Source organism: Sorex fumeus, unplaced genomic scaffold (assembly GCF_029834395.1).
Source record: "Sorex fumeus unplaced genomic scaffold, SorFum_2.1 ptg000018l, whole genome shotgun sequence".
Classification (NCBI taxonomy): domain Eukaryota; kingdom Metazoa; phylum Chordata; class Mammalia; order Eulipotyphla; family Soricidae; genus Sorex; species Sorex fumeus.
This window is the reverse complement of record NW_026606075.1, coordinates 35,488,576-35,512,992: the sequence shown is the minus strand read 5'-3', so window position 1 is coordinate 35,512,992 and position 24,417 is coordinate 35,488,576. Positions and strand designations below refer to the sequence as shown.

At 38.4% G+C, this 24,417-nt stretch overlaps 1 protein-coding gene across 2 annotated transcripts in view; it reads left to right on the top strand.

The window, feature by feature from the left end:
* The window catches only part of RNF180 (ring finger protein 180), a 447,820-nt gene that overhangs the window by 40,544 nt on the left and 382,859 nt on the right, over positions 1-24,417 (top strand). For both annotated transcript variants that reach the window (XR_008792202.1, XM_056112671.1), the window contains exons 3-4: positions 17,845-17,937; positions 19,880-20,839. Coding sequence is in view for 1 of the 2 variants with exons in the window: in XM_056112671.1 (XP_055968646.1) it covers positions 17,845-17,937; positions 19,880-20,839 (1,053 nt within the window). In the remaining variant the exon portion in view is untranslated. The remainder of the gene's footprint in view (positions 1-17,844; positions 17,938-19,879; positions 20,840-24,417) is intronic.

Genomic DNA, 24,417 nt, shown 5'->3' with positions numbered 1-24,417 from the left:
TTGAGAATCGTCCATACTGTTTTCCAGAAGGGCTGAACCAGTCGACATTCCCACCAACAGTGAAGGAGTGTCCCTTTCTCGCCACATCCATGCCAGCATCGGTTGCTTTTGTTGTTTTGAATGTGGGCCAGTCTCTGAGGCGTGAGATGGTATCTCATTGTGGTTTTGATCTGCATTTCCCTGATGATTAATGATGTAGAGCATTTTCTCATGTGCTTTTTTGCCATTCGGATTTCTTCTTTGAGAAAGTTTCTGTTCATTTCATTGCCCCATTTTTTTTTGTTGGGGTTGGATGTTTTCTTCTTGTGGAGTTCAAACAGTATTTTGTATGTCCTTGATATCAACCCCTTGTCAGATGTATATTCGGCGAATATCCTTTCCCATTCTGTAGACTGTCTTTGTATTTTGGTCACTGTTTCTTTGGAGGTGCAGAAGCTTCTTAGTTTAAGATAGTCCCATTTATCTATCGCTGTTTTCACTTGCTCATCCAGTGGCGTGGCATCTTTGAAGATATCATTGTCATGGAGGGTTTTGCCAACTTTTTCTTCAATGTACCTTATGGTTTCTGGTCTGATGTTGAGGTCTTTAATCCATTTTGATCTTACTTTTGTACATGGTGTTAGGCAGAGTTCTTAGCCCATTTTTTTGCATGTAGCCATCCAGTGATGCCAGCACAATTTGTTGAAGAGGCTTTTCTTACTCCACTTCACATTTCTTGCTCCTTTATCAAAGATTAGATGATCATATGATTGAGGGGAGATGTCAGTGTATTCAACCCTGTTCCATTGATCTGCAATTCTGCCTTTGTTCCAGTACCATGCTGTTTTAATTATTACTGCTTTGTAGTACAGTTTGAAGTTCGGGAGGTTGATTCCTCCCATTTTCTTTTTCCCAAGAATTGCTTTAGCTCTTCGTGGGGGCTTATTGTTCCATATAAATTTCAGGAGGATTTGCTCCATTTCTTTGAAGAATGTCGTGGGTATCCTTATAGGGATTGCATTGAACTTATACAGTGCTTTCGGTTGTATTGCCATTTTGACAATTTTAAGTCTCCCGACCCATGAGCAGGGGATATATTTCCATTTCCTCATGTCCTCTTTTTATTTCCTGAAGTAGCATTTTGTAGTTTTCTTTGTACAGGTCCTTTACTTCCTTAGTTAAGCTGATTCCTAGGTACTTGATTTTCTGGGGCACAATTGTGAACGGGATTTTTTCATGTTGCTTTCTTCTCTCTCACTGTTTGCGTATAGGAAAGCCATGAACTTTTGGGTATTAATTTTATAGCCCTTAACTTTACTATACAAGTCTATTGTTTCTAGGAGTTTTTTGGTGGAGGTTATTGGGTTCTCTGAGTATAATATCATATCATCTGCGAATAGTGAGAGCTTGATTTCTTCCTTTCCTACCTGAATGCCCTTAATATCTTTTTCTTGCCTAATCGCTATTGCAAGTACTTCCAGTACTATATTGAACAGCAGTGGAGAGAGTGGGCATCCTTGTCTTGTCCCTGATCTTAGAGGGAATGCTCTCAGTTTTTCCCCATTGAGGATGATGCTTGCTGTAGGCTTGTGGTAGATGGCTTTAACTATGTTGAGGAAAGTCCCCTCTATACCCATTTTGGCTAGGGTTTTCATCATAAAGGGGTGCTGGATCTTGTCAAATGCTTTCTCTGCATCTATTGATATGATCATATGCTCTTTATCTTTTCTTTTGTTGATATGATGGATTATGTTGATTGATTTCCGAACGTTAAACCATCCTTGCATCCCTGGGATGAATCCTACTTGGTCATGGTGTATGATCTTTTAGATGAGTAGTTGGATTCTATTTGCTAGTAGTTTGTTGAGGATCTTTGCATCTGTGTTCATCAGGGATATTCGCCTGTAATTCTCTTTCTTTGTGGTATCTCTGTCTGCTTTTGGTATCAGGGTGATATTTGCTTCGTAGAAACTGTTCGGAAGTGTTTTTGATATTTCAATTTTGTGGAAAAGCTTAAAGAGGATTGGGAGTAAGTCCTCTTTAAAGATTTGGAAGAATTCACTAGTGAATCCATCCGGGCCAGGACTTTTGTGCTTGGGGAGACTTTTTATTGCCATTTCAATTTTCTTGATGGTGTTAGGTCTGTTCAGGTATTCCAGGTCTTCTTGGTTCAGCCTTGGGAGTCTGTAGGAGTCTAGGAATTTATTCATTTCCTCGAGGTTTTGATGTTCCGTGGCATAAAGCTTCTCAAAGTACTCCCTGAGGATCCTTTGAATTTCTGTAGTTTCTGTTGTGATGACCCCCTTTTCATTTCTGTTTCAGTTTATTCGGCTTTTCTCTCTCCCTTTCTTTGTGAGTTTTGCTAGAGGCTTATCGATCTTGTTTATTTTCTTGAAGAACCAGCTCTTGGTTTCATTGATCTTTCAGATTGTTTTTTGGGTTTCCATCTCGTTAATTTCTGCTCTGAGTTTTATTATTTCCTTTCTCCTGTTTGGGTTGTGCTCCTTTTGTTGGTCCTTCTCCAAGCTCTTAAGCTGTGAGGTTAGGTTATTTATGTGTGCTCGCTCCTCCTTCCTGAGGAATGCTTGTAGAGCTATAACCATTCCTCTTAACACAGCTTTTGCTGTGTCCCATAAGTTTTGGTAACTCGTGTTCTCATTTTCATTCGTTTCTAGGAATCTTTTGATTTCCTCTTTGATTTCCTTTCTAAGCCACTCATTGTTCAATAGCGCACTGTTTAATTTCTAGGTGTTTGATTTAGTTTTCTGTTTTTGTGTGTGATTTACTTCTAATTTCAGCGTATTTTGGTCTGAGAAGATTGTTGATAAAATCTCTATCTTCTTAATTTTATGGAGGCATGTTTTGTGGCTCAGCATGTGGTCTAACTTGGAGAATGTTCCATGTGCGCTTGAGAAGAATGTGTATTCAGCTTTTTGAGGATGAAGTGTCCTGTATATATCTACTAAGTCCCTTTCTTCCATTGTTTCCCTCAGATGAAGTATGTCCTTGCTAAGCTTGAATCTGGTTGATCTATCAATAGGTGACAAAGTGGTGTTGAAGTCTCCCACTAGTATTGTGTTGCTATTGATGTCTTTTTCCAAATCTATGAGTAATTGTTTTAAGTACTTTGCTGGTCTCTCATTAGGTGCATATACATTTATTATTGTAAATTCTTCCTGTTGTACAGATCCTTTGATCAATAAGAAATGGCCTTCACTGTCTCTTATGACCTTCTTCACTCTGAAATCGATGTGGTCTGATGTTAGGATGGCTACCCCAGCTTTTTTATGGGAGCTGTTTGCCTGTAGGATTGTTTTCCAGCCTTTGACTCTGAGTCTCTGTTTGCTTTGACTATTGAGATGTGTTTCTTGCAGGCAGCAGAATGTTGGGTTCAGTTTTCTACTCATCCTGCCACTCTATGTCTTTTAATCGGTGCATTTAGCCCATTGATATTGAGAGAGATTATTGTTATGGGATTTTGTCCCATTGTTCTGTTGAAATTTGGTGTATTTGAGGGGCCTTTCTTGCCTTAAAGTAGCCCATTTAGTTGTTCTTGTAACCATGGTTTTGAGTCTGTGAAGTTCCTGAGCTGTTGTTTTTCTGTGTGTTGTTCCTTCTATTATGAATGAGAGTCTCGCTGGGTAAAGTATTTTTGGAGAGGCATTTATTTCATTGAGTTTTTTCACTATGTCCCACCACAGTTTTTGGGCCATGAGGGTTTCATCAGAAAAATCAGCTGTGAATTTTAAGGATGCTCCTTTGTAAGAGATTTCTTTCTTCGATCTTGCTGCTTTCAGAATTTTTTCTCTGTCTAAGGTTTTGGTCATTTTGATAAGGATGTGTCTTGGGGTATTTGGAGCGATAGCACAGCGGTAGGGTGTTTGCCTTGCACGCAGCCAACATGGCCGACCTGAGTTTGATTCCTCCGCCCCTCTCGGAGAGCCCGGCAAGCTACCGAGAGTATCTCGCCCGCATGGCAGAGCCTGGCAAGCTCCCCGTGACATATTCGATATGCCAAACACAGTAACAACAAAGTCTCCAATAGAGATGTTACTGGGCCCACTCGAGCAAATCGATGATCAACAGGAGGGCCTTCTTCTAGCTGGTATCCTTCGGGTAGTTTTCTTCAGCTCTGGAAACGTTGCAGCAATGATGTCTTTGACAGTTTCTTCTTCATCAAGGTTTTCTTCCTGTCCCTCTGGGACTCCAATAATTCTTATGTTACCCCTCTTGGCTTTGTCATGATCTTCTCTTGCCATCTGTTCCCGAATTGTGAGTCTCTTTTCCGTTTTCTGCTCTTTTCTGGAGAGTCTCTGAACTTCATCTTCGAGCTCACTGATTCTTTTCTCAGCAGCTGTTACTCTACTGCTGAGGCCTTCCACTGAGTTTTTCAATTCGCCTACCAGGTTTTTCAGTTCTGACATTTCCGAATGAATTTTCCTCATTTCTGCCTTCAAATCCTCTTGTCTTTTATTGGCATTGCTTTCCATTGTTTCTTTTAGTTTCCTAAGCATTCTAAGTAGCTCCCTTCTGAATCCCTTGTCAGAGAGGTTGTCTAACACTACAGTACTGTTGGTCTTCTGGGCTAGCCTCTTCAATAAGAAAGTTTGGTGGGCTTTTGCGTTACTTTACTATTGTGACAAGTGTGGTTTAGTCCTTCACGTTCACTGTTACTATTCTGCTTGATATGCAGTGTGAGTTGAGATAGGCTTATGAGTTATTGGCTACTGTGTTTCTAGTGACTGAGCTAAACTAGAGAAGATTCCATCTAAGAGGGTAGCTTATGGTTCCTATGGCATGCGTAGTGGGAGAATATTTCGCAGCTGCGTTAGTGGCTGCAGCTCTGGAAAGGGTCCCTGGCACTGTACCTGGTTGGAATGAGGAGAGAGTACCTGGAGATGTTCAGCTTTGTTGCCGAGAGGTGGGCCTCAGTTCCTGTCCCGTGCAGATCAGTGGAGAAAACCAGCTGTTCTAGGAGATCCAGCTAGCTGCACATGCCCAGAGAGAGTCCCAGGCCTTGAGGGCGGGCTGTACCTGGTTGGAATGAGGAGAGAGTACCCAGAGACGTTCAGCTTTGTTGTCGAGAGGTGGGCCTCAGTTCCTGTCCCGCGCAGATCAGGGGAGAAAACCGGCTGTTCCAGGAGATCGAGCTAGCTGCGCATGCCCAGTGAGAGTCCCAGGCCTTGAGGGCGGGCTGTACCTGGTTGGAATGAGGAGAGAGTTCCTGGAGACGTTCAGCTTTGTTGCCGAGAGGTGGGCCTAAGTTCCCGTCCCACCGGCTATTTTTATTTTTATTTATTTATTTTTTATGTAGGAGTATTGCTATATATTCAGCCATTGATTAGGCTGATTGAATTGTGCATGAACTCCACCTTACTCCCCCCCCTTTTTATTTTATTTATTGAATCATCATGAGAGCAGTTACAAAGCTTTCGGGTTTAAGTCTTGATCATACAATGATGAAACACCTGTCCCTTCACTATTGCCCATTTTCCACCACCAAAAACCCCAGTATACCACCATCCCATACCCTCCCCCTACCTGTGTGGCAGATGATTTCCACATTACTCTCTATCTACTTTGATTATATTCAATATTTTGACACCAGACCCACCATTATTATTTTGGATTTTACCCCAATACTCAGATCTGCCAAAAAGGCAACAGTAGACAATTTGTTTTCTATTGCTGATTATGAATAACATACGGTGTTATGCTTCCTCCACCCCTCTCGGAGAGCCCGGCAAGCTACCGAGAGTATCTCGCCTGCACAGCAAAGCCTGGCAAGCTACCAGTAACGTATTCAATATGCCAAACACAGTAACAACAAGTCTCACGATGGAGACGTTACTGGGACCACTTGAGCAAATTGATGGTGTCGCGCGGCCGCAGTAGTGGCTGTGCAATTTTGGGATTCCGAAAGTTTAACAATTAAATCTGGAGGGATTTCTGCCAAAATCTGCTGGGTTCCAAGATTTATTCCTGAGTCTCTTGGATCATTGTCGTTAAGCAGATTGATCAGGAGCCAGAGAGGCCATTCGTGGGCGGCGATTCAGGATCTTGTTGGGGTGGGAAGGAAAGGGCTGGCTCCACCCCCATCACGCTAGGCCCTGCATGTCTCATCACTGTGGGCCCAGACCTGACTGTCCAATGACCTCTGGAGGATGGCGACCACTGAGCCGCCAAGGGAGAGCAGGTGGAGGTACAGCATCCTTTTCCCACTGGGGTGGCCCAGCTCTGGTAACCTACTGTGGGGACTAGACGCATTTCTGCCAAAAGTTGCTGGATTTCGAGATTTGTTTCTGAGTCTCTTGGATCAGGTGGTTAAGCAGCTTGATCAGAAGCCATAGAGGCCGTTTGTGAGTGGCAACTTGGGGTCTCGTTGGGGTGGGGAGGAAAGGGTCAGCTCCACCCCCATGCCATGAGGCCCCGCAAGTTTCATCACTGTGGGCCCAAACCTGACTGTACAATGGCCTCTGGAGGATGGCGGCCACCAAGCCTCCAAGGGGGAGCAGGCGGAGGGACAACTCCCTTTCCTTCCTGGGGTGGTTTGGTGCTGGTAACCCATTGCGGGGACCAGACACATCTCTGCCAAAAGCCTCTGGGTTCTGAGATTTGTCTCTGAATCTCTGGGTTTATGGCCGTTAAGCAGTTCGATCAGGAACCAGAGAGGCCTTGCCTTCAGTTATATAGCTGAGTTGGAGGTGGTCTGTGGGTATGTCTCCCACATACTTAACTTTTGGTCATTTACTTTCTTGATAAACTTTGCCCTAAGTTGTTGGGGTCTGGCCAAAGGTACAACAGCTATTTTGGGGTATCTGAAAATCTGAAGGCACCATCAGGCTGTGGATGTACTTGCCTCACAGGTACAGATTGACCTGCTGGCGGCACCATACCCCCAGAAAACCAAATTTTTTATTGTTGTGTTTGTCCTCACAACAGTTAAAAATAACATTTTGTTAGATTATATTAGCTTGCATAACTGTCAGCTTCTAGTGGAAGGGATTCTTGTATCTGATAAAGGTAAGGTAAGAGTATGGGTAAGTCTGGCAAACTCCCCATAGCATATTCAGCATGCCCAAAACCAGTAACAATGATGGGTCTCATTCTCCTGACCGTGAAAGAGCCTCAAATATGGCACTTTCTAAAATCTCAGGGTTAGGACGAAGGAGACATTACTGGTGCCTGCTCGAGGAAATTGATGTACAACAGGATGACAGTGATACAGTGATACGTTGATGGGTAAGAAAATAAGGTATTTCTCAAAATATTTTATTCGTGCCTTAATTTTAAGATAAAGTATTTAGATAAAATTCCATAGATAAAATATTGTAGCTAATTTAAACATTATTTTAAAGATAAATTTGTAGGGCTTCCTTACCTTGCATGCAACAACACTGATTCTGTCACTGGCACCACCTACCGAACCCCTGATATTCACCAGTTAGGACTCAAAACCCCTACTTAAAATGGACAATTTACTTGTGTATAATATCCAGGCCCTGACAGCTCTCCCCCTCACTGCCCACATTCAGGGGGCCCAGTTTCTAATTTTTTGAGAATCGTCCATACTGTTTTCCAAAAGGGATGAACCATTCAGCATTCCCACAAGCAGTGAAGGAGAGTCCCTTTCTCCCCACATCTACGCCAACACCGATTGCTTTTGTTGTTTTGGATGTGGGCCAGTCTCTGTGGTGTGAGATGATATCTCATTGTTGTTTTGATCTGCATCTCTCTGATGATTAGTGATATAGAGTATTTTCTCATGTGCCTTTTAGCCGTTCAGATTTCTTCTTTGGGAAAGTTTCTGTTCATTTCATCACCCCATTTTTTGGATGGGGTTAGATGTTTTCTTGTTGTAGAGTTCAACCAGTGCGTTGTATATTTTTGATATCAACCCTTTATCAGATGGGTATTGGGTAAATATCCTTTCCCATTCTGTGGATTGTCTTTGTATTCTGGTTATGCACTATTCACAATAGCCAAAATCTGGAAAAAACCCGAGTGTCCGAGAACAGATGACTGGTTAAAGAAACTTTGGTACATCTAGACAATGGAGTACTATGCAACTGTTAGGAAAGATGAAGTCATGAAATTTACATGCAAGTGGTACTACATGGAAAGTATCATGCTAAGTGAAATGAGTCAGAAAGAGAGGGACAGACATAGAAATATTGCATTCATCTGGGGAATATAAAGTAACAAACTGGGAGACTAACACCCAAGAATAGCCAAGATAGGTACCAGGAGGTTCACTCCATGGCTTGGAGGCCAGCCGCACATGCTGCTGGAGAAAGCAGCTCAGATAGAGAAGGGAGCACGAAATAAAGGGTGTTGGGAGGATCCTCCCAGAATGAGAGATGCATGCTGAAAGTGGACTATAGACCGAACATGATTGCCACTCAATGCCTCTTTTGCAAACCACAGCACCCAAAAGAAGAGAGAGAACAAAAGGGAATGCCCTGCCACAGTGGTGGGGTGGGATGGGGGAGATAGGGGATGGGAGGGTTACTGGGTTCATTGGTAGTGGAGAATGGGCACTGATGGAAGGATGGATATTCAGTCATTGTATAACTGAAACCCAAGCACAAATATCTCTAAGTCTACAACTGTACCTCATGGCGTTTCACTAATAAAAAAAATTATAATAAAAAGCCCTTTCTGAGGGCCCACCAAGTTCAAAGGGAACATCACCTAAAAGGTATTCCAAAGCCCTTCCCGACTGCCTAAGGGCAAATTACCTCCTAAGGTGTTCTCCTTTCCTCAGTCCAATAACTCTCTCAGCATCTCAATACTGGTTATTTTTGTATGGACTCAGTAAGAGAGAACATTGAGGCTAGTAGGGCAGCTCTCCTGGGAATATCTTGCCACAGACTCAGACTACAGTGACAGATTAGTCATTCCTAACCCTAGCAGCGTCCAAATCTAGTTATTACTTTTTGGATCATGACAGCATTTGTCCATGACCAATCTCTTAACTGATAGTTGAGCATTATGGCACTTTGGCCAGGCCCATCTCGATGCCAGGTAGCACATAGCTTACTGCTTGCCCTGGTTCCATTCAGTCCCTTGTCGGGACCCTGCTTTTGGGGGTGCTAGGAAGAAAGGGCAGCTGAGGCTTAGGTGAGAGAACAGATGCCCAGGAGGAAAATGTCACTGAGAGTTACATAATAAAAGCATATACTGTCTTCTTGTCCATACAAAAAGGTCATTGCTCTGAATAAACTATGCAAAGGATATAGGGAGAAGAGAAAAACAGTATTTACAAGTCAACAGAGCACAAAGAAGTTACAAATAAACACAGGAATGGGAGCACTGTGATGGGAGCAACCCAATATACCTAAACTACCTGAGGCTATGCAGGAAGAACAAAACAGTGTTATCCTACAGTTTTGTTTTGGTTTTGTTTGGTTTTTGTGTCCCACCCAGTAATGCTCAGGGTTTACCTCTGACCCTACACTCAGGAATTGCTCCTAATGGTGCTCAGGGGACCATATGGGATGTAGGGGATTGAGCCTGGGGTCATTGTTTGTGATGCAAACACTTTAACCACTGTACTATTGCTCAGACCAGTTGTTATACAAGAATGTTTATGGTTTGATGCATGCAGAAAAAAAATCAAGGAATAGGAAAGGGTTAAGTAGAATTCTCCTGAATAATGTTCTTATTCTATACAGGCTGTAATAAATGAAAGATGAATCTTGTGAACAAAAGAACAACTACTAAGGGGGGAGATGTTCAAAAATCCAACAGAAGACATAAAAGTAATCCTAAAAATATTAAACTTACTTGATGCAAACGTATTTATATTATGTGTAAGCTAAATTCTAAAGTTTGGCATTAGAGAATATCTGAGTGAATAGTAATGTTCTCCATCACTATACTTTTATCAGTGTTATTTATGTTAGCTCATCTTGTTCGATTTGGACAGTCACTTCAAAAAGCCTGTAACTTCTCTGTATTTCCCCGGAGGCTAGTTAAGTTTCTTTTCTTTCTGGGCCAGGTAGAAATATCTGGTGTAACTGTTAATTTCTCTTACAGATCTACATAATCAAGATTAGAGAAAGTTTGACTGGCATGGGTACAAACTGTTTTCTGCTTTTTCATGCTTAATATCTATCTTCTTGACTGACCAAGTTTAAGCAGGCATTTGGTCGAATGTTGTAGATTTGGCCATCTCCGTGTACCTATCCCTTGTAGTTATAACCATAGCACAGCGGGTAGGGCGTTTGCCTTGCACGCAGCCAACATGGCTGACCCGAGTTCGATTCCTCCGCCCCTCTCGGAGAGCCCGGCAAGCTACCGAGAGTATTCGATATGCCAGACACAGTAACAACAAAGTCTCCAATGGAGACGTTACTGGGCCCGCTCGAGCAAATCGATGATCAATGGGAGGGCCTTTACTTTACTTTACTTTTATTAGAATGAAAGGATGAAGGATCCGGATGGAATCTTACTTGGCTATCTTCCTTTTTCCCAGAACATAGTATGCCATGTTGGAATTTAGATATGATACCAAACGTTGAATTTCATATTGTTGAGAGTTCTGTTTAGATTCCTTTTAAAGTTTTTGTGCTTTGTTCTGTCTAGCAGCTATTTGTAGCTTTGTCTGACAATCTCAAGGCTAGCTTTTAGGTTCATTTTGGGCAGGTTTCAAGTATTCATTATTTTATGTTACTTTAAGCCCTTCTCCTATGGTATGACCCTTTGGGTCTCTATTGAATGCTGCTTATAATGAATCACTTTCCATCGGGCTGGATGGAACTAATGATTTCTGACCCTGTGTAAGAGCTCCTAGAATTGTTCAACTTTCAGTATCTTATAATTGTTCTTTCTTAGACCATTGTCCTGGACTTTTACTCTGAGCATGACCTTTTTGAAATTTGATCAAAGATTCAAATGGACCCTTATACAGACTCCTGGATCTCATTTTTTATTTTTTTCTCTTATTCTTTTGAGAACCGTGTCCTTCAGAGTTTAGCTTGCTTTAACATCTGTACAATCCTGATACAAGTTTCCAATTAGGGTTTTTTTTTTGTTTTTTTTTCCCCTGCATTCATGGAGATTTTTTTGGTTGCAGTCTTTTTCTTATTAATGCATACACTTAAGCAGTTTATATAATATATTCTAATATAAAACTAGTATTTTTAGGATAAAACTTTTGCAAATAGGCCTATTCAGATTTTTCAATTTAACTTTCTTATCGTCACTCTTACTAAATTTTACATTTGTAGGCTTTACCTTTTTCATATGTACACTAATATTAGTACAGAATTTTTTTAAAAAAGTTTTATGACAAGGAAGGCATAATAATTACAACAATAAGGTCCAAGTACAAAATAGAATTTAATGCAATGTATTTTAGATGCTAGAGTTGAAAACTTATTTGTATAAGTGAAAATAGGCATTTAGCTATGTTATATTAAATGATTTTAACTTATGTAGGTTAAAAATAGCATAACAAGAAAAAGATATTAAGGGCATTCAGGTAGGAAAGGAAGAAATCAAGCTCTCACTATTCGCAGATGATATGATACTATACTTAGAGAACCCAATAACCTCCACCAAAAAACTCCTAGAAACAATAGACTCGTATAGTAAAGTTGCATGCTATAAAATCAATACCCAAAAGTCCATGGCATTCCTATATGCAAACAGTGAGAGAGAAGAAAGCAACATGAAAAAAACAATCCCGTTCACAATTGTGCCCCAGAAAATCAAGTACTTAGGAATCAGCTTAACTAAGGAAGTAAAGGACCTGTACAAAGAAAACTACAAAACGCTACTTCAGGAAATAAAAGAGGACATGAGGAAATGGAAAGATATCCCCTGCTCATGGGTCGGGAGACTTAACATTGTCAAAATGGCAATACTACCGAAAGCATTGTATAAATTCAATGCAATCCCTATAAGGATACCCACGACATTCTTCAAAGAAATGGAGCAAACACTCCTGAAATTTATATGGAACAATAAGCCCCCACGAATAGCTAAAGCAATTCTTGGGAAAAAGAAAATGGGAGGAATCAACCTCCCGAACTTCAAATTGTACTACAAAGCAGTAATAATTAAAACAGCATGGTACTGGAACAAAGGCAGAACTGCAGACCAATGGAACAGGGTTGAATACACTGACATCTCCCCTCAATCATATGATCATCTAATCTTTGATAAAGGTGCAAGTAATGTGAAGTGGAGTAAGGAAAGCCTCTTTAACAAATTGTGCTGGCATCACTGGACGGCTACATGCAAAAAAATGGGCTAAGAACTCTGCCTAACACCATGTACAAAAGTAAGATCAAAATGGATTAAAGACCTCAACATCAGACCAGAAACCATAAGGTACATTGAAGATAAAGTTGGCAAAACCCTCCATGACATTGAAGCTAATGGTATCTTCAAAGATGCCACGCCACTGGCCGAGCAAGTGAAAACAGAGATAGATAAATGGGACTATCTTAAACTAAGAAGCTTCTGCACCTCCAAATAAACAGTGACCAAAATACAAAGACAGTCTACAGAATGGGAAAGGATATTCGCCGAATACACATCTGACAAGGGGTTGATATCCAGGATATACAAAATACTGGTTAAACTCCACAAGAAGAAAACATCCAACCCCATCCAAAAATGGGGCAATGAAATGAACAGAAACTTTCTCAAAGAAGAAATCCGAATGGCAAAAAAGCACATGAGAAAATGCTCTACATCATTAATCATCAGGGAGATGCAGATCAAAACCACAATAAGATACCATCTCACACCTCAGAGACTGGCCCACATTCAAAACAACAAAAGCAACCGATGCTGGCATGGATGTGGCGAGAAAGGGACACTCCTTCACTGTTGGTGGGAATGTTGACTGGTTCAGCCCTTCTGGAAAACAGTATGGACGATTCTCAAAAAATTAGAAATTGAGCTCCCATTTGACCCAGCAATACCACTCCTGGGAATATATCCCAGAGAGGCAAAAATGTATAGTCGAAGTGACATCTGCACTTGTTTGTTCATTCAGCACTCTTTACAATAGCCAGAAACTAGAAGAAACCTGAATGCCCAAGAACAGATGACTGGTCAAAGAAACTTTGGTACATCTACACAATGGAGTACTATGTAGCTGTTAGAAAAGATGAAGTCATGAAATTTACATACAAGTGGTACAACATGGAAAGTATCATGCTAAGCGAAATGAGTCAGAAAGAGAGGGATAGACATAGAAAGATTGCATTCATCTGGGGGATATAAAGTAACAAAATATGAGATTAATACCCAAGAATAGCTGAGATCAGCACCAGGAGGATTACTCCATAGCTTAGTGGCCAGTCAGGCATTCTAGAGGAAAGGGCAGCTCAGACAGAGAAGGGAACACCAAATAAAGGGTGTTTGGAGGACCCTCCCAGGAGGGGAGATGCATGTCGAAAGTGGACTATGGACTGAACATGTTTGCCACTCAATGCCTCTTTTGCAGACCACAACACCCAAAAGGAGAGAGAGAACACAGGGGATTGCCCTGCCACAGAGGCAGGGGAGGATGGGGGGATGGGGGTGGGGGGGATATTATCCATGGTGGTGGAAAATGGGCACTGGTGGAGGGATGGGTATCTGATCATTGTATAATCAAACCCAAGCACAAAAAATTGTAAATCTACAACTGTACCTCATGGTGTTTCACTAATAAAAAAAAATTTAAAAAAAATAGCATAACAGTCATCACAAATTGACTGTTACTAATTTAAATTTTCCGATAATTCCTTTTGCCATTCCTTTAAGTTTTTGGGGTCAAAAATGTAAAATGTTTGTTATATGCCTGCCAAGGACAGACTAGGAGATGGAAAGGAATTTGGGGACATTGTAATAGGAAGGACACTGGTGGTGGATTTGGTGTTGGGCATTGTATATTATGAACTATGTTATGAACTATATTATGAACATTGTTGTACATCATGGTATCTTAATAAAGAAAACAATTTTAAAGTTGTTCAGGCTATGTTGGTTTTATTCTTCCTATGCACTATACTTTGCTAATTGCATTCAGGAAGAAAGTTTCTGTCTACATGCTCAATTTGTTCATCTAATTTCTTGCAGTGCTTTGCTTCATGTTATGTCACTTTCTGAAAATGATGTTTCTTAATCTTCCCTGCCCCCATTTCTTAGTTGTGTATAAAGGTAAAGGTAAAGGCCCTCCCGTTGATCGTCGATTTGCTCGAGCGGGCCCAGTAACGTCTCCATTGGAGACTTTGTTGTTACTGTGTCTGGCATATCGAATACTCTCGGTAGCTTGCCGGGCTCTCTGAGAGGGGCGGAGGAATCGAACTCGGGTCGGCCATGTTGGCCGCTTGTAAGGCGAACGCCCTACCGCTGTGCTATCACTGGAAAATAATCCCAATTTCTTAGTTAATATTTTTCTTGTTTACAAGATTCTTTTTTTTCTTTATCTTTAGAATAAAAAGATGCTTTTAAAAATAATTGGATTAAATGATTTGATTATTAGGCTAATGTGTAGTTTCCTTTGTGTTTGTATTATTTGGGTACCTCGTAAGCCTCGAATCTATTGGCTTATTGTTTTTCCAATTTTGGAAAATTTGGCCATGATTTATTCATTTTTTTGACTTTTTTCCATTGATGTATGTTAGGTATTTCCTATGGACCATTGATATTTTGCTCCATTTTTAATGTACTTGATTTTTTTCCATTATTTTCATTCCTACATATTTATGTTCACTGATACTTCCTTCTATAGTGTCTTATTTGCAATTAAGTGAAAATTTTATTTCAGATAGCTTTCATGTCTAGATAAAACTCTAATATTTGTCTTAACTTCTCTTTTCTTTGTGCTCATATTTTTCCCTCTAATACTTGAACATAATAGCTTGTTCAGTATCTTAATCTGATTATTCAGTCATCCCTTTTTTACTTATATGTTTCTGTTGATCAGTTTTTCTCTTGATCTGGGTCACGTATTTTTCCTTTGGATATAATCTAACCATTTTCTTTTAGATAACTTAGGGCTGGAGCGATAGCACAGCGGGTAGGGCGTCTGCCTTGCACACGGCCAACATGGCCGACCCGAGTTCGATTCCTCCGCCCCTCTCGGAGAGCCCAGCAAGCTACCGAGAGTAGTCGATATGCCAGACACAGTAACAACAAAGTCTCCAATGGAGACGTTACTGGGCCCGCTTGAGCAAATCGACGATCAACGGGAGGGCCTTTACCTTTACCTTTACCTTTAGTTTACTAAGTAGGTATTACTGTTTTTTTTTTTTAATTACTTTTAGTAGGCATACAAGTGATTGAATTTCATTCTTTGGAGGCTTATTTTTAATTTTGTTGACTTGCCTTTTAGTGGGCTGGAGCGATAGCACAGTGGTAGGGTGTTTGCCTTGCACACAGCCAACATGGCGGACCCGCGTTCAATTCCTCCGCTCCTCTCGGAGAGCCCAGCAAGCTACTGAGAATATCTCGCCCGCATGACAGAGCCTGGCAAGCTACCCGTGATGTATTCGATATGCCAAACACAGTAACAACAAAGTCTCCAATGGAGACGTTACTGGGCCCGCTCGAGCAAATCGATGAACAATGGGAGGACAGTGACAGTGCCTTTTAGTACTCGTTTCTTTGGGGGTAAATTTAGCTCTCTTCTCAAGTCAGAACCCTTTTGAATCTCTTAATAAATATGTTAGATGTTCATGAAGAATTATTTTTTCTTTACGAAATTTGAACATCTTCCCATACTTGCTGTGACTCTATATGAATGATTATGTTACAACTCACTAGTAGATAACTTTTTGTTGGTAAATTTCCTTACTCTGGTTTCCTGGTATCTGACCCTACATGTGTTTGTATTTGATTTTCAACCAAAGATTCAAAGGAATCTCTACATATTTATGGGACTTCTATTGGTTGTATGTATAATATACTGTAAATTCTAGGTTTCATGCCTAAAGACTCCACTGTGCAAATTATCAGCAAGTCTATTTTGATCTGCTTAGTTTCTTCTGCCTTTCATTAAGATACTGAGAATTCTTCCAGGAATAGATCCTGGGGATTATTTACTTTGCCTTATTTTACTTTCAAGGATTACAGCCTTATTTTCTTTTGTCCAATGTCTTAAAATAATTCTTTAATATGCTTTTCAAGGGCTGTTAATTGCAGTGGTGAGAATAGTTCTAATACCACTTTTGCCAGCTTGTCAGAATCAAAAGTAATCATTTTATTTGAATCAATTTTAAAATGCAATTTTAATTATGTAAGTATAATTTTTTTAATCTATCCTTGCATTTAAGTAACTGTGGAAATGTAAAAGTTTCCTTTGATTAATTCTCCTAGTCTTGGTTGACTTCCTTCCTTAAAATTTATCAGGTATTATCAATATACAGGCATAACACCTATCGGGTATACTTTGTGTGTGTGTGTGTGTGTGTGTGTGTGTGTGTGTGTGTGTGTGTATGATTTCATAGAAAAATTATAGAGTTCAGTGGAAGTTGTGAATAGCCAGGGATGCAAGGATGGTTTAACATTCGGAAATCAATCAACATAATCTATCATATCAACAAAAGTATGCTCTACATCATTAATCAACAGAGAGATGCAGATCAAAACAACAATGAGATATCATCTCACACCACAGAGACTGGCCTACATCCAAAACAACAAAAGCAATCGGTGTTGATGTAGATGTGGGGAAAAAGGGACTCTCCTTCACTGCTGGTGGGAATGCTGAATGGTTCATCCCTTTTGGAAAACAGTATGGACGATTCTCAAAAAATTAGAAACTGAGCTCCCATTTGACCCAGCAGTACCACTCCTGGGAATATATTCCGGAGAGGCAAAAGAAATATAATCGAAATGACGTCTGCACTTGTATGTTCATTGCTGCATTGTTCACAATAGCCAAAATCTGGAAAAAATCCGAGTGCCCGAGAACAGATGACTGGTTAAAGAAACTTGGGTACATCTACACAATGGAATACTATGCATCTGTTAGAAATGATGAATTCATGAAATTTACAAACAAGAGGTTCTACTTGGAAAGTATTCTAAGTGAAATGAGTCAGAAAGAGAGGGACAGACATAGAAAAACTGCACTCATCTGGGGAATATAAAGTAACAGAAGGGAGACAAACACCCAAGAATAGTTGAGATAAGTACCAGGAGGTCTGCTCCACAGCTTGGAAGCCGGCAGCACATGCTGGGGGGAAAGGCAGCTTAGATAGAGAAGGGAACACCAAGTAAAGAATGTTTGGAGAACTCTCTCAGGATGCGAGATGCGTGCTGAAAGTAGACTATAGACCAAACATGATGGCTACTCAATACCTCTATTGCAAACCACAACACCCTAAAGGATAGAGGGAGCAAAAGGGAGTGCCCTGCCACAGAGGTGGGGTGGGGTGGGAGAGATAGGGGGATGGAGGTCTACTGGGTTCATTGGTGGTGGAGAACGGGCACTGGTAGAGGGATGGGTACTGATCATTGTATAACTGAAACCAAAGCACGAAAGTTTGTAAATCTACAACTGTACCTCATGGTGTTTCACTAATTTAAAAAAGGGGGAAAAATAGTTGTGAATAGCTTTATTTTTTCTCAGAAAAATAATAATAAGCCTCCTGATTTGTTTCATTTTTTCAGTAACTGCTTAGTTTTAAGTTTTCATTTGTTGAATTTAATGAAATGGAAACTTTTAAAAAACTTCTAAAAAAACTGTTTAATAGAGTTTGTCTTTGGGGAGGATGAATTAAATGAGAAGAATGCAGTGTTTTTCCTTATTATTAAAAATGGGTTTGTATTTTTGTGTTTAACACAAACATGACGCTTAAGAAATAAAGTTTGAACTGGCAATGACTAATAACTTGCATTTTTATTTAACAGAACATACATGATTCTGCTGATGAGAATATTTGTCCTGTGTGGCACATGAATGTGGAAGCCCTTCCAGAATGGATAAACTGCCTAATACAAAAGGTAAGTTACGTAATTTCTGAATGAAGTGAGCAGTATATTACCTTCAGAATGTTTTTGTCTTAATTTTAGAACATTTTTTTTTTCAGTTTACAGTGTATCAAGAACAGTGAGGTTCAATAGGATTTAACCTTTGATTTCATTGATTACTGGCTTCTTAGTTATTGTAGTAGTTACCAGATACTTTTCTACTCCGACTTCTTTACTCCTTTCTTTAGTGTTCTTCCTGGGGATAGTCACCTTTTCTCTCACATCTGTAGATCTTTCAATGAGACTTTGCAGGCCCAAGTTATAGACTCCCTTTCCTGCTGTTATCATCTGTATGCATCCTTCTCCCTTTCTGTTTTATATACCTATTTTTTTTGCACAAAATTAATGAGTAATATACTATACTTAGAAATGTGTGTTAGTATATATGAAATATTAAAGTATATATTGTTATACAAAGACATATATATACTTATATGAACTCTCACTCTACACACATGCATATGACTTAACTATATTGTTAATTTTATATTTCCCTGTTAGAATATAAAGTCCACCAAATTGGGGATTTTTTTCTCCATTTTATTGAGATACTGTGATTTGTAACACTGGTAATGATCTCTTTATGCATACATACCTATGAGAAAAATCAGGGATTTTATTTATGTAATAATTACATATCCCTAGCACTTACATACAACAGCAGTTACTGAGTATCTGGAATATCAAGTAGATATCTTTCATGCACATATGAAGTAGACCGGAAATCTAATAACTCTTATTGGCACAATTAAAATTAAAAGATGCCATGTGGGAGGGTGGAGAAATAGTACAGTGGATCTTGCCTTACACATAGCCAATCCAGGGTCTTCCCCAGCACCCATCTGGTCCCCTGAGCACCATTAGGACCATATAGTCCCTAAGATCTGGGTATGGGCCTCCCACCAAACAAAAAGGTACCATATTTTTAAGGAATCTTAATTAAATAATGTAAGAGTAAGAAATTATCTTTATATGCTACCTCCCACCAAACAAAAAGATACCATGTTTTTAAGGAATCTTAAACAATTTAAGAATAAGAAATCATCTTTATATGCTACCTCCCACCAAACAAAAAGATACCATGTTTGTAAGGAATCTTAACGAAATAATTATGTTTATATGCTACCAGTATATTTTCAGAATTCAAATCACCCAAGTCATAGGAAGTATAAGTAATGTGATATTGAAAAAAATTCACTTTTCTTTTCTCTACTGACTAGCTTACTTTTTTTTTTTGCTAAAAAATAACATTTAATAGATACTCTGTACATTCATTCACACATTGTAATGATTTCTTGGGAAAATGCCAGCATGCTGCTAGTAAAAGTTACTGCACTTTACAAAATGTATTGAGATCCTGCAGCTATTCTACTGTCTCTGTTCAAGTTCATTGTTATTTTTTACTCTGAGTGTAGAGAATACACTGTGATATAGGTAACCAGTGTCCTTTGGCTGTATGTAGAAAGGCAGAAGCAGCTTTATTTTTTTGGTTGAGTAAAGTACCCTCCCACAATGTTTGGTATGCAAGAAGTGTATCAAAACAGACACTTTTCTGTGAAATTTTACTTGCAAATTAAGCTCTGTAGACTGATTTGCTTCCTGGTTTCATAGTGTATTTTTCTTTTCATTAATTCCTCCGTATTCATAATTAACCTGCTGTTAAACTTAAAAGTGTCTTTTATAATTTTTTAGTATTGTTTAAATGGTTTTGATGTGCAGTGTGTTACTATTCTAGAACTTTGGAGCTGCTTGTCTTTATTAGAAGGCTTGTTTCCATTTGTTGCTCTGTCTACTAATCAGTAACAGAAAGCTAGCCTTTTCTGTGTCATAGAAATTTTTCATGTGTTTGAAAAATTCCCTTTGGTTACTTTACAATGAAAGCATTGTCTTTATTATTTTCCTTTATTACCTGTAGGCTCAATGGACAGTTGGAAAACTGAATTGCCCTTTCTGTGGGGCCCGTTTAGGGGGCTTTAATTTTGTCAGCACTCCAAAATGCTCCTGTGGCCAGCTTGCAGCTGTACATCTCTCCAAGAGGCGGACCGATTATCAACTCACATGGGCAGGCCAACTAATGAGTCCATCGCTGAAATACTTGTCACATCCTAGAGTTCAGTTAGGTTGTGACAAGGAAACTCTACTTACAGTTGGTGCCTCCAGAAACAGAAACCTCAGGCTTTTAAACATGGCCCTAAATAATAATGGCCCTGGAAGATTAACAGAAGCACTCTGTCTGGAGGTACGATCAACTTATTTTGAGATGAAGAATGAAAACCTGATCTTCAAAGCGTCAGATCCAAAATACCAGCTTTTTGTTCCCCAGCTTGTGACTGGCAAATGCACTACAAGAGCTTTTCACAGAAAATCACATAGTTTGGATCTGAACATCAATGAAAAACTGACTTTGTTACCTACTTTGTATGAAATACATAGTAAGACCACTGCCTATCCTACGCTAAATGAAACACAACCTATCGACCTTTCAGGCTTGCCTTTGCAATCTAATAGTAAAAATGGCTATTCCTGTCAGATTTCTTCCAGTTTTGATCCTAATATGCTGCTACAAAGATTTTCAGTGGCTCCCTGTGAAACCCAGACACAAAGAGGGGAATTTCAGTGTGGTCTAGAGGCTTCTACAGTGTATTCTGACCATTCTAGTTCTAACAGCCTGACTTTCCTGATGGACCTACCGTCAGCTAGCAGGAGCATGCCGGAGGCTTCGGACCAGGAAGACCGCCTCTCCCCTTTGGGCTTCCTACACTCGAGCAGTTTTTCGTTGGGGACCATTAACCAGAGGCTCAATAAGAGAGAAAGAAGCAAGTTAAAGAATCTGAGAAGGAAGCAACGAAGGCATGAAAGATGGCTGCAGAAGCAGGTAATCTAGTTTACTGATAATCATATATTATAAATGTTGGTGTTTGATATTGGAGAGAGATGGAATTAAATATATTTATTATATTTTTAATAATTTTTGAAATGATATTTCTTTTTAGGTTAGCTTAAACATGAAGCAGTTATACGTGACATGTATAAATAATCTTGTCTTTCTACTCATATATTTTAAGTGTCTTTTTGTTTTCTCCAATTCTTGAGACCAGATTGCTATATATACATTTAAAATTTAATCATGTTGGGATTGTCAGTGATTTTTATATTTCAAACTGAATTGAAGCCAAAAGTGTCTCAGAAAAGTGTACCAAAAGTTCAGTCAAGTTATAAGATCATTTAGTTTCATCATATTTTAGCTCAGATGATTATTTACCGATTTAATCACAGTGCCTATGTGATTCAGTTATGATTGTGCAAAACTCAGAAAAATCATTTAAAGAATAATTGACCCTTTAACTTTTTAGAACAACGTCATTCTCTGTTGTTTAGCCTGTTCCTGTACCCATAATGGTATGCTTAAGGGTCTGGTGTATGAAGGAATTGAGCAATAAATGTTTGGTGACAGAAAGTCAGTTTATTCTGAAACATGGAAATTTGGAAATTTGAGTACTAGTGTATTCCTATATAAATTTCTTTTGCAAACTGTCTTATTTACTTGTAAAATAATTGATAATGTTGAATATTAATAATGTCCTCAAAGAAAAAATTTATTAGAAAAGCATTCTATATATACAGAAAAGTGCAACTTCTCATAAAACTTTTATTATTCCAAAAACAGTTAACTGATTATTGTCTGTGATCTTAGTCATGAATAATTTTGCAGCATTATAAATGCTGAATAAAATTACAGCATTGTATTAGCATACTTTTTAATATTTTGGTTAGATGATAATTATAATTGAAAGTATTTATTATATTTCTGATTACAAGAGCATTCTGGTTTAGTTTATTTGCAGATTATGGTGTAATGTGGCCTCAAATGCAACAAATTAAAGTGTTTTACCATCATTATATTATACTTTATAGCTAAATATTCTATTGAAATTTTGGTTTAAATCTAGATAAATTATAGGTAATCATATTGACTGTCAGGAAGGATACATAATATGGAAGACTAAATTAATTAACAAATGGAAATTTAAAAGAAGAATGAAAATTATACTTACTCTATGTTGTAAATATAGAGTATGCAGGTATCATGTTTGCAGTTTTAAAAATGTTTAATGTGCTGCACATTTCTGAGAACCTCAACTATGTTCTTTTCCATTTTCTAATATATAGTCTGTTTTATACAGTTTTAGCTGAGGAGGACCATAACTTAATGTTTAATTTTGAATGAAAACTACCTTAGTTAATTGATCAGAATGAAGGCATTTTTTATTAGACCAGTGGTAGGTCAATATAGGGAGTGACAAATCTTAATAGGTTTGATTGATTGCATAAAAACTACAGGCATACAAATACTGAGTCCTTAAGAAGGGTGGAGGGAAGGTAATAGTATTGAAATCACAGTTAATAATGTGAGTGCATATCATGGTTAGAGTTGGAAGGAAGAGAAATGGTTTTTAATAGTTAACTTTACTAATTTGAAGAAAAAGACAATCTGGAAGAAGGGTTAATGTTTCAAGTAAATTACTAGTCTTGCTAATCAACTATTTTCATTTTTATTTAAAAATTGCTAAAATGCATTTTTAGAATACCAAACTTGGTGCTGGAGCAATAGCACAGCAAGGTAGGGCATTTGCCTTTCACACAGCCAACCTGGGTTTCATTTCCAGCATCCCATATGGTCCCCCGTGCACCACCAGGAGTAATTCCTGAGTGCAAAGCCAGGAGTACAGAAGTAACGCCTGTACATTGCTGGGTGTGACCCAAAAAGAAAAAAAAATAGAATACCAAGCTTGTGGGTAATCATTTCCTTATATGTTCTTCTCCTTACTTAGTGAGGACAGGAAGCATTATGAAAGGTATAAATAAACTTTTTCTACTATTAGCTATTCCTCCATCCCTTTTGGAGAGCCTGGCAAGCTACTGAGAGTCTCCTACCCACACAGCAGAGCCTGGCAAGCTCCCTGTGGCGTATTCAATATGTCAAAAACAGTAACAAGTCTCACAATGGAGACGTTATTGGTGCCTGCTCGAGCAAATCGATAAACAACGGGAGGACAGTGCTACAGTGCTACTATTAGCTATATTTTTACAGATTTAAAACTACTGATTGAAAAACTATAGATTTCTCACTGTCACTTGACATTTTTATATTTTAATGTTTAATTGAAAATTAGACATCATTGTGTGACAGATATGTGTCATAGTTTGTGACAAACTATGATAAAAATATTAATGACATTATAAGAGGATGTTTAAAACTTTAGGAGTTTAGGAATGTGAAATATATTGATAGTGAAAGAGAAACTGCAGCCAAGTTTTTTGTTCAGCAAATGTTAATTGGGCATCTGATTTGTTGAAAGACAGTGTTGAGCTTATTTCAAACAAAACTTTTATTCAGTATAATCTTTTTGGTTTTGTTTTTAATTATTTCAATTTTAATTATTGTGTAATAAATTTGATTTGTTTCTGGCAGATAACTATGATTTAATATGTGTATAGATTCAAATAATATTTATCACAGTGAAAATATAACCGTAAAGGTTCCATCACCCTAATTTTATAATTATGTCTTGATTGTATAATCACACTCTCATCACAGTCTTAATTCTTGACAGCTATTGATCAGTTCTCCATTACTTTAGTTTTATCCTATTTTAAATACTGTTACGGAAGAATAGTATAATTTTTTTTAAATACTTTTAAAACTGTTTTCTTTTACTTAGCACAATTGCCCATGAGATCCATGGAAGTTGTTACATGGATCTATAGTTTCTTTTTTATTACTCAGTAACATTCTGTTGTGTGACTTAATCACAATTTATGTATCTCTTGAAGTATAAGTTAGGTTTCCATTTTTGGGCAAGTCTGAATAGGGCTTTATAAACATTTATGTCAGGTTTTTGTGGTAAGTTTTCATGTCTCTAGAGTAAATATTTAGCAACAGGATTGATGAATCATATGGTGAGTGTACCATAAGTTTAACTCTATAAGAAACTCAAATTGTTTTCCATTATGGTTGCACCATTTTTGTATTTAAAATAGTCTATGAAAATTCCATTTTCTGTGACTTCATGTAAAGATTGGTAGTCTGAATATTTTTAATTTTTTAATTTGGTAGGTACTAGTAGTATCACTGTGTGCCTTTAATTTGCATTGTCGTAGTGACAATACACATTTTTCATGTGCTTGTTTTGCTTTTTATATTCTTTAGTTAAGCGTTTATTTTTTATTTTGTTTATTTAAATATTTTCATCATTTTAATTAGATTGTGTTTATGTTGAGTTTTTAAAATTCCTTATATACTTTAGATATATCCTCATTAGATATTTAATTAATAATGATTTGTCCTAGTCTGTAGCTTGACTTTATTTTTTTAACATTTTTTCTCTATAGAGTGATCATTTAATTTTGAGGAAGTCCAGTTTCTCAGAAAAATCACATGAATCCTCTTCA